Source organism: Oryza sativa, chromosome 3 (assembly GCF_034140825.1).
Source record: "Oryza sativa Japonica Group chromosome 3, ASM3414082v1".
Taxonomy (NCBI): Eukaryota; Viridiplantae; Streptophyta; class Magnoliopsida; order Poales; family Poaceae; genus Oryza; species Oryza sativa.
In genome coordinates, this window is record NC_089037.1 from 31,646,785 (window position 1) to 31,659,940 (window position 13,156).

At 38.4% G+C, this 13,156-nt stretch overlaps 1 protein-coding gene across 3 annotated transcripts; it reads left to right on the forward strand.

Annotated features, from left to right (window-relative positions):
- The first annotated feature begins 270 nt into the window (after positions 1-270).
- On the forward strand, positions 271-9,932 carry LOC4334102 (myosin-12). Of its 3 annotated transcripts, XM_015777473.3 has the most exons (40): positions 271-436; positions 570-698; positions 918-1,061; positions 1,167-1,312; positions 1,424-1,580; positions 1,679-1,737; positions 1,822-1,981; positions 2,076-2,225; positions 2,331-2,467; positions 2,553-2,699; positions 2,822-2,923; positions 3,017-3,074; positions 3,439-3,540; positions 3,612-3,649; positions 3,868-3,994; positions 4,075-4,245; positions 4,335-4,466; positions 4,597-4,703; positions 4,837-4,897; positions 4,992-5,169; positions 5,267-5,472; positions 5,595-5,714; positions 5,803-5,901; positions 6,043-6,258; positions 6,355-6,494; positions 6,581-6,682; positions 6,769-6,883; positions 6,999-7,043; positions 7,151-7,216; positions 7,345-7,515; positions 7,616-7,771; positions 7,953-8,159; positions 8,238-8,384; positions 8,457-8,527; positions 8,670-8,769; positions 8,858-8,914; positions 8,991-9,047; positions 9,130-9,210; positions 9,341-9,423; positions 9,526-9,932. In XM_015777473.3, exons 1-40 carry the CDS (start codon positions 434-436, stop codon positions 9,671-9,673), a joined length of 4,695 nt encoding a protein of 1,564 aa, XP_015632959.1. In that variant the 5' UTR covers positions 271-433; the 3' UTR covers positions 9,674-9,932. The 3 variants fall into 3 exon arrangements, with proteins under 3 accessions (XP_015632959.1, XP_015632960.1, XP_066164529.1); XM_015777474.3 differs by lacking the exon at positions 6,999-7,043; XM_066308432.1 differs by lacking the exons at positions 271-436; positions 570-698 and having other exon boundaries at positions 921-1,061; positions 1,195-1,312.
- Positions 9,933-13,156: the final 3,224 nt, after the last annotated feature.

Here is a 13,156-nt window from a genome sequence, read left to right on the forward strand (position 1 = left end):
GAAAGTCTCAATCAGACAGCTTTCGAAAAGGAAAAAAGAAATTCCAAATCACACATGGTTTGGTTTCTTCACTGGCACAGAGAAAATAAATAAAAAAGATAAAAAAGTTTTTATTTAGGTGGCGGTAGCAATCCCCGGGCTTCTTTTCTCCCACCGAAAGGGAGCTCGAACCAGCTCACACCCCCGCGACCGCCACCCCACTCCTTCGCACCATCACCACACCACCCTGTATATTCCTCCTCTTCTTCTTCCTTCGCTTTCTCCCTTTCCAGTTGTTCGCTTCGCGTGCGCATTCGCAGCTACCAGTTTGGTTTGCGGCGCCAAGAATTGGTGGCTATAGCCTTGCCTTTTCTTTTCTTTTCTTTTCTTTTTTGCATGTTTGGGCGGCGGCGATCGAGCTGAGTCGATCGGCCGGAGTGGATCGACGACGGAAATGGTCAGCCGCTAGCGTTGTAGTAGTAGCAAGCTACTAGCTCTGTTCATCGAGTTGCAGGGCTTGCGATCGTGTTGTGTTGGGTTGGGTCTTGGGTTTGGTGGTTTGAATTTGGTGTGGCGTTTTTCTTGGGCAGGGGACGCCGGTGAACATCATCGTCGGGTCGCATGTCTGGGCGGAGGATCCCGACGACGCGTGGATCGACGGGGAGGTCGTCGAGATCAGGGGCGGCGACGCCACCATCGTCAGCACCGATGGCAAAACGGTCGGTCGCTTGCTTCCCTGCCACTGAGCTAGCTGATCATTCTTTCGTTGTCCCCGGTTCTTGATATGATCAAGAACCCCGAGTATTGCAGAGCTCGAAGCGAACTGTTCTGATTTTCTGAATTCGTATTTTGCTGTTGAACCGTGCGCGCTAGGTGTTTGTAGAATTGCCTGAATGGAACTGCTACTGAAGCAGCAGCTGTTGCTTTTTTGTGGGCAGATTGTGGCGAGCCTCGCAAGCATTTACCCCAAGGATACGGAAGCGCCACCTGCAGGAGTTGACGACATGACGAAGCTGGCTTACCTCCATGAACCTGGAGTCTTGCATAACCTCGCTTGTCGGTACGGTATTAACGAGATATATGTGAGTGTTTACCATTCAGAATTCTCCATCTTGATATTTAGTACTTCGTTCAGGACCATTTGGGCTTAGCCATCTTTCCTTTTACCATGAAAATATATCGAACAGACATACACCGGCAATATCTTGATTGCAGTCAACCCTTTCCGGAGGCTGCCTCATCTGTATGACGTGCACATGATGGAGCAGTACAAAGGTGCTGCATTTGGGGAGCTCAGCCCTCATCTGTTTGCGATCGCAGATGCTTGTTACAGGTGTGTTCTGTACTCCTGTTCACGCCTTTGGTAATCTATGGACCGTGTCAGTCTCGAATTGTGAGTTTGTGACTGATGTTCTTTTCTTCATTGTGATGCTATCAAACTCAGGGCAATGATCAATGAACAAGGGAGCCAATCGATATTGGTGAGCGGTGAGAGTGGTGCTGGTAAGACAGAGACGACCAAGATGCTCATGAGGTATCTTGCATTCATGGGAGGAAGGTCTGGAACAGAGGGTCGGACTGTTGAACAGCAGGTTTTAGAGGTACAAAGAACTCCCCATTTCTCACCATCTTATTTGTTTTCACTATCTTTTTTAGAACATCTCCATTCACTCTATTGATTTCTCTGCAATGCATATAGTCTAATCCAGTACTGGAAGCATTTGGAAATGCGAAGACGGTGAAGAACAACAACTCGAGGTGTAGATTTGAATCAGCAACTACAACCATGATATGGCAATTGATATTTTGTAATTTCCAAATTTGATATGTTGAATTTTTCAGTCGATTCGGTAAGTTTGTTGAAATCCAATTCGACAAATATGGGAAGATATCCGGGGCTGCTGTTCGAACGTACCTCCTTGAAAGATCGCGAGTATGTCAGGTCTCTGATCCTGAAAGGAACTACCATTGCTTTTACATGCTATGTTCTGCACCACCAGAGGTAATTCTCTAGAAACACTTAAATACCACTTCCATCATCTGCATGCTCAGAGTGCCATAGTACTGATTACTTCTGAATGTTGAACTGATTTCAGGATGTGAAAAAGTTTAAGGTGGGAGACCCAAGATCATTCCATTATTTGAACCAAACAAACTGCTATGAAGTAGCTAATGTGGATGACGCAAGAGAATACCTAGAAACAAGAAATGCTATGGATGTTGTTGGCATTGGTCAAGAAGAGCAGGTATACTTCATAGAGTTTTTTTTTAAAAAAAGGTCCTTGCATAGACTAGTAAGTACTAAATAAGTTGCGGATGCTATAATTGATTCATCCTTTTTACTTCTCAAGGATGCAATCTTTAGAGTAGTAGCTGCAATCCTTCATCTGGGAAACATCAATTTCTCGAAGGGGCAAGAAATTGATTCATCGAAGCTGAGGGATGAGAAATCAGTCTATCACCTGAAAATAGTAGCAGAACTTCTAATGTATGTATAAATTCTTCCCATGGTTTATAATCTATCATCTGCAAATATATATTTCTGCTGTAATCAAGTGTAAAATATATTTTAGGTGTGATGAAAAGGCTCTTCAAGATTCGCTTTGTGAGCGTGTTATTGTAACACCTGATGGAAATATCACAAAGCCACTTGATCCAGATTCTGCAGCACTGAGTCGTGACGCCTTAGCAAAGACTGTGTATTCACGACTGTTTGACTGGTAAGAATGAAGGTATATCATATTCATCAGTGGACAGTGATCAAATAGCAAGTGCTATTACTCTTACTGCCTGGTACGTCTAGATCTGAATGTGACAAAGGAACTTCTTTCTGAGCTAACAGGATTGTGGACAAGATTAACAACTCAATCGGTCAAGATCCAGATGCAACTAATATTATAGGAGTACTTGATATATATGGATTTGAGAGTTTCAAGATTAACAGGTTTGCCAGCAGACTAGTTTCAATTATGCAAGTGTGCTATTGGTTTTGTTTCTTAATACCTGAAACACAAATCATACTATACTTATCTGGCAGCTTCGAACAACTATGTATCAACTTGACAAACGAGAAGTTGCAGCAGCACTTTAACCAGGTTAGCGAGACCTTTAGATTACTACTCCTCCGTCCCCTAATATAAGGGGTTTTGACATTTTACTTGCACTGTTTGACCACTCGTCCTATTCAAAAAATTTGTGCAAATATAAAAAACGAAAAATTGTGCTTAAAGTACTTTGGGTAATAAAGTAAGTCACAAATAAAATAAATTTTTAAATAAGATGAATGGTCAAACAGTGCAAACAAAAGTCCAAAAAATTTTTAAATAAGACGAATGGTCAAACAGTCCAAGCAAAATGTCAAAATCCCTTATATTAGGGGACGAAGGGAGTAGATATTAAGAAAAAAAATATTGCAGAATATTTATGACTAATAAGGAGACTGGTGAATTCCTGTTACAGCATGTATTCAAGATGGAGCAAGAAGACTATACAAGGGAGGAAATAGATTGGAGCTATGTGGAATTTGTGGACAATCAAGATGTGCTGGACTTAATTGAGAAAGTGAGTTCCTGAAGCATTTCACAAGTGATAATTGTATCTATTGATGAATAACACCTGCCAATTCCATGCAGAAACCTGGAGGAATAATTGCACTACTGGATGAAGCATGGTATGAATAGTCATCTTTCCAGAAGAAAAAAGTATTTTTATCAAGAAACTCTGCATGTGCATGCTGACACCTGCAACAGTTAAAAATATTACTTCTTATGTTTTGTCCATAAAAAAACATTGGGGTAGTTTTTCCTAGCAAAAAAAACATTCAGTAGCATCAAATGCAAGTTTCCATGTGTTACCCTATGACATGTGCCTAACTGCCTATCCATGCAGCATGTTTCCAAAGTCCACACATGAAACATTTGCCCAAAAGATGTATCAAACATACAAGGCACATAAGCGCTTCAGCAAACCCAAACTTGCTCGGACAGCCTTTACAATCAACCACTATGCAGGAGATGTAAGTGATAATCAGCGAAATGTGATATATCGTGTTTAGATTTACCATCAAGGATTTTGAACAATTGTTCTAGTAAACAGGTCACATATCAAGCTGATCAGTTTCTTGACAAGAACAAAGACTATGTGGTGGCAGAACATCAGGCTCTACTTAATTCCTCAAGGTGCCCTTTTGTTGCAAATCTCTTTCCTCCATTACCTGAGGAAACCTCTAAACAGTCCAAATTCTCTTCCATCGGTACTCGCTTTAAGGTGTGTCATGATTGTAGCCAGAGGCTTAGAGTTATATGAATTAGCCTTGGAATTTTCTGTAACCCTTCATTTTGCTACAATATGTGCAGCAACAACTACAAGCTCTCATGGAAACACTGAGTACGACAGAACCACACTACATTAGATGTGTGAAACCCAATGCTGTACTTAAACCAGGAATCTTTGAGAATTTCAATGTCCTTAACCAATTGAGATGCGGGGTATGATGTGCATTTTGCTCCACATTGTTATTCAGAAGCCTTGTTTTTTTTTGTGTTATTTTACTTTCTATAAAAGCTGGACCGTGAAGGTCTTTTGTCTAAAAAATGTTAAAAATGGTTAATGCTGCAGGGTGTTCTGGAAGCAATCCGGATCAGTTGTGCTGGCTATCCAACAAAAAGGACATTTGATGAGTTCATTGATCGGTTTGGAATGCTTGCAGCAGAGCTTGTCGACAGGTATGGATACTGATGTTATGCAACCAGATTAGGGGATTGAGACATGTGAAAAACACTCTTAACTGAAATATGTCCATCAAATGTTCTCTTATTCTTCTAAATGGATAATAAAGTGACTCTAATGCTTGTACAGCTCTGATGAGAAGGCTGCCTGTGCAGCAATATGTGATAAAATGGGTTTGAAGGGATATCAGGTAATCTTTGTGAGAGGTGAAAATGGAATATATAGCAACAATTCACAGAATATATATTTGCAACTCATTGCATGCAACCTTTTGTTTTGATCAGATAGGAAAAACAAAGGTATTCCTAAGAGCTGGTCAGATGGCAGAGCTGGATGCTCGAAGAGCAGAAGTATTGGCCAATGCTGCACGGCTTATCCAGAGACGTATAAAGACACATCTTACAAGAAAGGAATTCATCAACTTAAGAAAAGCCTCAATTCAGTCTCAGAAGTTTTGGAGGGGTATTTCTTCACTGATGTGCCTTTAGTAATTCATATCTTCCGTATTAGTAATAAGTTCTGACTTGGCATTGACATACAATGTAATTCAACACTGCAGCACGCCTAGCTAGAATATTTTTCGAGCATATGAGAAGAAATGCTGCTTCAATCAGGATACAGAAGCATGCACGTACTCATTCAGCCAGGAAATCTTACCTTCAAATGTATGAGTCAGCCATAGTAATACAGACAGGATTACGTGCAATGGCGGCTTGCAATGAACACAGATTCAGACGAGAGACCAAAGCTTCCATAATAATCCAGGTTTGTAGTATTATTAATTTATTATGATGGCACTGAATTAACTTTCATGAAAAGCAACCACAATTTTTCTTGAACAGAAATAAGCAGCAACCACAATTAACCGCTTCATTCATTATTTCCAGACTCGATGGCGCCAACACAAAGCTTATGTTGATTACAAAAAGCAAAAAAGAGCTACTTTGATTCTTCAGTGCCTGTGGAGAGCACGTATTGCAAGAAAGGAACTTCGAAAGCTCAAAATGGTTTGTCCAATTATACAGTTGAAACCCAAGTTATTCTTGTGTGTATGTTAATGCAATGTCAAGTAAAAAAATCTGAAATGGTAAACAGGAAGCAAGAGAGACTGGCGCACTGAAAGAAGCAAAAGACAAACTTGAAAAAAGAGTTGAGGAACTCACATGGCGATTAGATGTTGAGAAACACTTGAGGGTAATTCACTGTAGAGTTTTATCTGTCCTTGGACCCAAATGAATTTGCTAAATTGGCTGTGTACATCCCTTCTGGATGTAGAGGCCGATTTAATCCATTTTCTAAAAAGAATGAGTTTGCTAAATATTGTCATGCTGACAGATTGACCTTGAAGAAGCCAAGGGGCAAGAGATTTCAAACTTGAAATCTGTGTTGCAAGAAATGCAAGAAAAGCTTTCGGAAGCACATGCAGCAATAGAAAAGGAGAAAGAAGATGCAAAACTAGCAATTGAACAGGCACCACCAAAGATAGTAGAGGTGCCGGTGGTGGACAATGCAAAAGTTGAGCTGCTGACTAGACAAAATAAGGAACTTGAGGTATAATACTCGATAAGCTTTAATTTTACTAAAAAAATGATTCAGCCCTTTTGCTTAGACTAATTAACTAATTACCATATTCATGTTTGCATCCAGGATGAACTTGTTACATTTAGAACAAAGGCTGAAGATCTAGAAAAGAGACTTCTAGAGGTTCAAAAGGAGTCCGATGAATTGTCGAGGGAAATTCTAGAAAAGGACTCCAAACTTAATCAACTTCAGGAGATGATAGAAAGGTATTAATTATTTTAAATATTTACATAAATTGGCTCGTGCATATTACAAATGATACCCAGTCACGGCCTTATGATATATGGTGCAGGCTTGAAACAAATTTATCCAGCTTGGAATCTGAAAACCAGGTCCTACGTCAACAGTCACTACTTGCATCTGCAGATGACGATAAATCAAAGCAAATAGAGAGGTAATTTTTGAAATGTTTGCACTGCAATTCTTATCCACTTTGTTTTTGAAAGCCTCATAACTTAACATAACAAACTCTTCTTCTAGTCTGGAAAGCAAGATTGCCATCTTGGAGTCAGAAAACCAGTTGCTCCGCAGTAAATCTTCTGTAGCTGTTCAAGCAGTAATTACTCCTGAAGTGATTCAGCCATCAGCAATGGAGGTATAATCCTGTCAGTTTAACATTAATAAAACACATCTCTTATCTGATAAGATGGATGATATTTCTGAAGTATAGTACACAGTTGCACTAAATTTTCTATCAAAAATCTCACCAGGGCCTTGTGAATCGATATCAGCTTGAAGAACATAAAATCCTCATTGTACGTGTTTTTATAGCTCTCTATTACCCAACATGAGAGCAAAAAAAAAACCTCAGTTGGACATTTTATTTATATGGATTTATATATTTGCTTTGTTTTTTTTTCAGGAGGAGGTGGTTGTTCCTCCTATAAAGAATTTAAGCAAACAAAAGTCGCTCACGGATCGACAACAAGTATGTTTCAGTGCCTTCAAAATTTTTTTATATCAATGCAAGAAACAAGTTCCACGTTCTTAGTTAACAGGCATTGTGCACATTCAAAATAATTTTTTTCTCGATTTGGTTTTCCTGCTCTTTCACAGGAAAATCATGATGTCCTGATCAAAAGTCTGGCTGAAGACAGGAGATTTGACAACGGCAGACCAGCTGCAGCATGCATCGTGTACAAATCACTCCTGCACTGGCACTCATTTGAAGCAGAGAAGACTAACATATTTGACCGAATCATCCATACAATTAGGTCATCAATTGAGGTTGTTACTTCCAAAATACTATATAAAACTTTCCGTTTGCAGTGACATTATATAGTTGGTGAGCAAGCTCTCATGAAACTCATTATCTGAGTATTTACAGCACGCTGAAAGTTCTACAGAACTGGCTTATTGGCTGTCGACTACATCAACTCTTCTCTACCTATTACAAAATACTCTTAAGTCTAGCAGTTCAGCAGGTAAAGGATCAAATCGCAGCCGAACCACAACAGGCAACCTGTTCAGTAGGATGGTGCAGGCAAGTTCTTTATCCATACTCATGCTTTGCGTAAAGCAAGGTTCTTTATTGGCATTGCAAGTCGAAGTTTTCAACATACTTTCGTACTGATTAACCAATTACTTATATATACACCACATCAACGACCAAAGTGATATTCACAACATAAAAATGAGCTTACATCCCAAAAATTGCGTGTCAGAATGCTCGATCGTCGTCATTAGGATCAGGCATATCAAGTGGATATAGTGGAATGGTTGGAAGGCCTGACACTGCATCAAAGGTAGAGGCAAAATACTCAGCACTACGTTTCAAACAGCAATTAACAGCATATGTCGAGAAGATATATGGAATGATCAGAGATAACCTGAAGAAGGAAATAAACCCGTTCTTGATTATGTGCATACAGGTATGCACCCCAGACATTTCCATGCCAATCGTGAATATAAGGCGATACAATTTCGTTAACAATTTGTCAATTTCACAGGCTCCAAGGGCTGTTCGTGTGAGATCATCCAGGGGATCGTTGAAAAGTGTACATTCTAATTCACTATCAAGGCAAACATCAAGTGTGCATTGGCAAAGCATCATTAAGTGCCTGAACCATACACTCGAAACAATGAACAATAATCACGTGAGTATGGCAATAATTGTTTTCAGTTGTCCCATGATCAGGGAGTTTTCCTTATGAATTATCTATTCGTAGGTACCTCCAATGATAATCAGGAAAACATTCAATCAAGCATTTGCCTTTATGAACGTTCAACTCTTCAATAGGTATCTCACCACCTCTAAGTCTTGTAAAGTAACTTCAGTTAACTCTGGTTGACTACACAAAGTCATATGAAATATCATTAGCATATGGGGGAACAAATTGGTTGATTCTGGACTATAACAAAATCTATACCTTCTCATTCAGTTTGCTACTCCGTCGAGAATGCTGCTCCTTTAGCAATGGGGAATTCTTAAAGGCTGGTTTACAAGAATTAGAGCAGTGGTGCTCTGTAACAACTGAAGAGGTGAAGTGAAAATTGTGTATAATTTTGTTTGGTGACAAATGAGTAAAAGGCAAGGAAGTATTTGACCAAATGCGTTGTGATAATGCAGTATGCAGGAACGTCTTGGGATGAATTTCAGCACATCAGACAGGCAGTTGGATTTCTGGTATGCTTGAAAGTTGAAACCAATTATTTTCAAATTATATAGATGTTTGGTTAGCATCATGTGAATTCGCGTGCAGGTTTTGCATCAGAAGACACATAAAACCTTGGAGGAAATCACTGATGAGCTTTGCCCAGTAAGTCCTGAATATGACTAACTTGTAAATACTTGAATTTCTGCAAAAGCGTATAGTATGAAACGTAGTGCCACTTTCCCAGGTTTTGAGCATCACTCAAATATATCGCATTGGAACAATGTTCTGGGATGATAAATACGGTGCACAAGGTCTATCTCAGGAGGTAAGTTGCAAACTTCTCAATACTTAGGCATATTTCCCTTTTCAACTACAATGACTACTTCCACGCAAAAAAAGTAAAGAAATAAAAATAAAATCTTCATATGATGTGAAACACACCAACGTGGTTTCAGGTCATTGGAAAGATGAGAACAATGGCCACTGATGACTCAATAACTACTCCAAATAGTTCGTTCTTGTTAGATGACGACTCAAGGTATGAATATGATTGGCTGCTCAGTACTGCTATTAAGATATGAACCTAAAATGGGAGAAACAGTAGCCATTGATCTAACACCCAAACTGAATCAAATTGCAGCATACCTATATCGTTGGATGATATAGCACGACTGATGCTTGACATAGACCTATCTGACGTGGAACCAACACCACTGCTCAGGCAGAACTCTCAGTTCCACTTTCTACTGCAGCACCACGCCACACAGACTGATGGCATTGTTTGTTAATGCAAAGTTGAAAACATAATTAAACAGGTTCCGCTATTTTGTGAAGTTCCTCGGTGGTGATTTCCCTTTTTTTTATGGGAGTGCAGGCTTGCCTTTTTTTTGTTGGCAATTTCAGGTGGGAGATTTTACAAGAAAGAAAAATATAGAAGATTTTTTTACCATTCTTTTCATTTGTTCTGATTGTTTGAAAGAGGAAAGGTTGTATTTTTAATGTAAAAGTGTACAAGCGAAAGTAAATATATGTATATTTTCAGCTAAACCTGATGTAAAATTTCTGATATGATTGTTTCTGTGTGTGTGATTGTGAGAGTGTGTCAATTCTTACCATTCTTCATTTACTCTGATTGTTTGACAAGATGTATTTTTCGTGTAAATTTGTACAAACGAGAGTATATTTATATATATGTATATTTCCCCCAACCAAATATGTACTGGTAGAGTGGTGCATTTCTGGTATGATTGCCTCTAATATATGTTTAGAAGGTAATTTTTTCATCCTTAAAAAAATATAATGAAAGATACCATATTGTCTAATATAAAACTTAATATTTTTATATATGTATCTAACTTTTCAATATAAAATTTAGATATGTTGAGGAACCATAAAACTTTTCATGTTTGGGACACAATTTTTACTATTACCAACTAACAGCGTAGTATTTCAGAGTTGAACTGTTCAGTTCAGAGTTCATTACAAAAAGCAATTCCTCTGGCGCACACGACAGAGTCCAATCACATGTGGACTCAAAAAATCATTCACATCACAACCGGAGGAGGAGGGGTCGAGAAGCTCATGGGCGGTGCAGCTGCCGCCGGATGCTTCGGTCGGCGCCGAGGCCAACCCAGGCCCAGCCACAACCAACCACGGCAAGCACACGTCGTAGGCGGCGTGGCGCTGGCCGCATGCGCGAGAAAAGAGAGAAGAAAAAGAAAAAGGAGAGATATTTGAAGGGGGGGAAGCCGCGAGAACACGCTGAACCAACAACGCTCCCCCGTCGCCGTCCTCTCTTGTTCATTCATTCCAGGCCGACCTCACTGACGACCGCCCGTTCTTATCCTCTGAAGCGAAGCCAGAGCGGCAGGCACGCAGCTGCTACAACAAATGCATCTCCTACCAATTTCGTCCTAAATTATACTATTAACTTACACATATTTGTATTTTACAAAAGGTGAAGTCTATTTTAATTTTATTATTGTTATATAGTTTAATTAAGATGAAATTCACTCTAAGAGTTTGTTTGGATATATATATTTTTTAAAAAATCATGAGCTGTAGTTAGGAGTCCGATCATCTCAAGTTAGCACATAAGTTTTTTAAACAGATTTCTTATATGATTCCTTATGTATTGACAAAAGTAAACGATCTTAAAAACTAACTCAAATACATATATGTATCTCCAAAAGCAAACGAACTTAAAAGCCTCATCATACACGGATGATGTATCAAAATACCGCCAAAAACATCTTCAATTTTTATAATAGTAGAGATAACTTACATAACCAACTACTGGCTCCAAATCATCTATATCCGATTCATACAATAGTTACCTATAAACGGAGTACTACACAAGTCATAGCTGGTCCCATATGTCATATACACATGTATTTTAAAAAGTTTGTATTGCAGTTGGCTACAAATATATAGCATGTTACTCTCCTCTATCTTATTTTATATTAGTCTGCTATTGTACCTGCTCTTAGATAGTTTGTTATATTTTAAAATAAATAGTACTAACGCATGAGCACATGGAAACAAAGGAAACAAAGTTCAGGTCCACTTCTTTATTCTTTTATAATATCATTTTGGAATTTACTCTGGAATGCCTCTTATTTGAATATTTCTGGAATTTACTGAGATTACCTCTTTTCATATTTTTCTTGGAATTTACTCTGGTCCACGATGGCACAAAAGAGTTTTTCTTTTTTTTCTCTTTAAGAATTTGAATTGCTCAGGAAAATTATTATTATGTTCTTTCTTCATTTCTCTACTAGGCATTTCAATTCTGGTCATATTCTATTATTACGATTTCTATCCTACATGTCAGTCAAAAATCGATTATACAGTATAGTATGGATGCTTATGACATCGTCCAACAGAGTTTGCCTTCTCTAATAAAAAGAAGAAAAAAAATAAAGGTTTGCCTTTGTTATGGTGTTTGAACAGTCTTTTGTAACAAGAAGAAAAAAGAAAAAAAGAACCTTGTCGATTCTCTGAATATTCATGTTGAATTGGAGTTCGGGGCAATATACGTGGCCGTGAATTGATGGATGATAAGAAGACAAAAACAACTGAGATTTTTCGTCAAGCAACAAACATCTTCCAGATATGAACAAAAATTGGACCTTTATGAGTATGGCAGTTGAACGAGCAGCATAGCATAGCAGTATGGGCCTGATTGGGTCATGGGCTGGCCCAATGGAAGCTAGGGTTTCTCTTGCTTTTTGTGGAAGTAATTTAATAGGGGGCAATGCTATGGCCACACAGCCACTCCCACTTTGTAATTAAAACACACTACAAAACTGGGATGTTTGGAAATACCTGAACTGAAATTGCAAGAATAGTATGATTATGGATGATTTATTAGCCCTGGATGATTTAGTTTGCTCCACTAGCCACTGTTAAATTTATTCCCTCAATGCCTAACTACAACTATCTTTAACTTTTATTATGACAAGTAGATATATTGGGATAGGATTTCCCTAAAAATTGTGAGCCACCTAAGGCTGTAATATTCCTAGTATAAAAAAACACATTTATTGGATGTGTATGGCATGCCACAAACTTACCAAAACTCCGTTACGTCTTCTTCCATCCTAGTACACTGCAAAAATAATGACTATAGATTATCACGGACGCATTTCTCAATTTTGTAAACAATTTTGTTTTTACACAAACTTTCTTCCTCATTCCACCTTATAAAAACTCTTTAAAAATTGACATATCAACTTCCTAACATTTAATCAATTAATTTACGCCCTTCCATAACCTATTACATCTATCAATACTTTCAACACATGCCCAGATATCTCCCTAAGAACTACTACCACCAATAATAGAAAATCCTTACTACCACCAGTTGTCATTTATACATGACACTTCTGACCAGTAAATCAACTAGTACTACATTTTTGCCTCAAACATTGGCTGTGTTTAGTTCAACGCTAAAATTGGAAGTTTGAAGAAATTGGAATAATGTGACGGAAAAATTGGAAGTTTGTGTATGTAGGAAAGTTCGATGTGACGGAAAAGTAGGAAGTTTGAAGAAAAAAGTTGGAATCTAAACATGACCATTATGTCGTAATAACAACATATATTATACTCCTTCCGTTCTACTCCCTCCGTTTCACAATGTAAGCCCCCTGTTCGTTTCTCATGCAATCTGAGGATAAAATAGATACTCGTGGCACGTTTTTCAAACTGCTAAATAGTGCGTTTTGTGCGAAAACTTTCTATATGAAAGTTGCTCTAAAATATTAGATTAA

Excerpts from the sequence above, each read along its gene's own strand:
- LOC4334102 (XM_015777473.3), top strand. Across the intron at positions 3,995-4,074 it reads TCAACCACTATGCAGGAGAT|GTCACATATCAAGCTGATCA; the intron begins GTAAGTGATAAT and ends TCTAGTAAACAG. Across the intron at positions 7,516-7,615 it reads CAATTAGGTCATCAATTGAG|CACGCTGAAAGTTCTACAGA; the intron begins GTTGTTACTTCC and ends GAGTATTTACAG.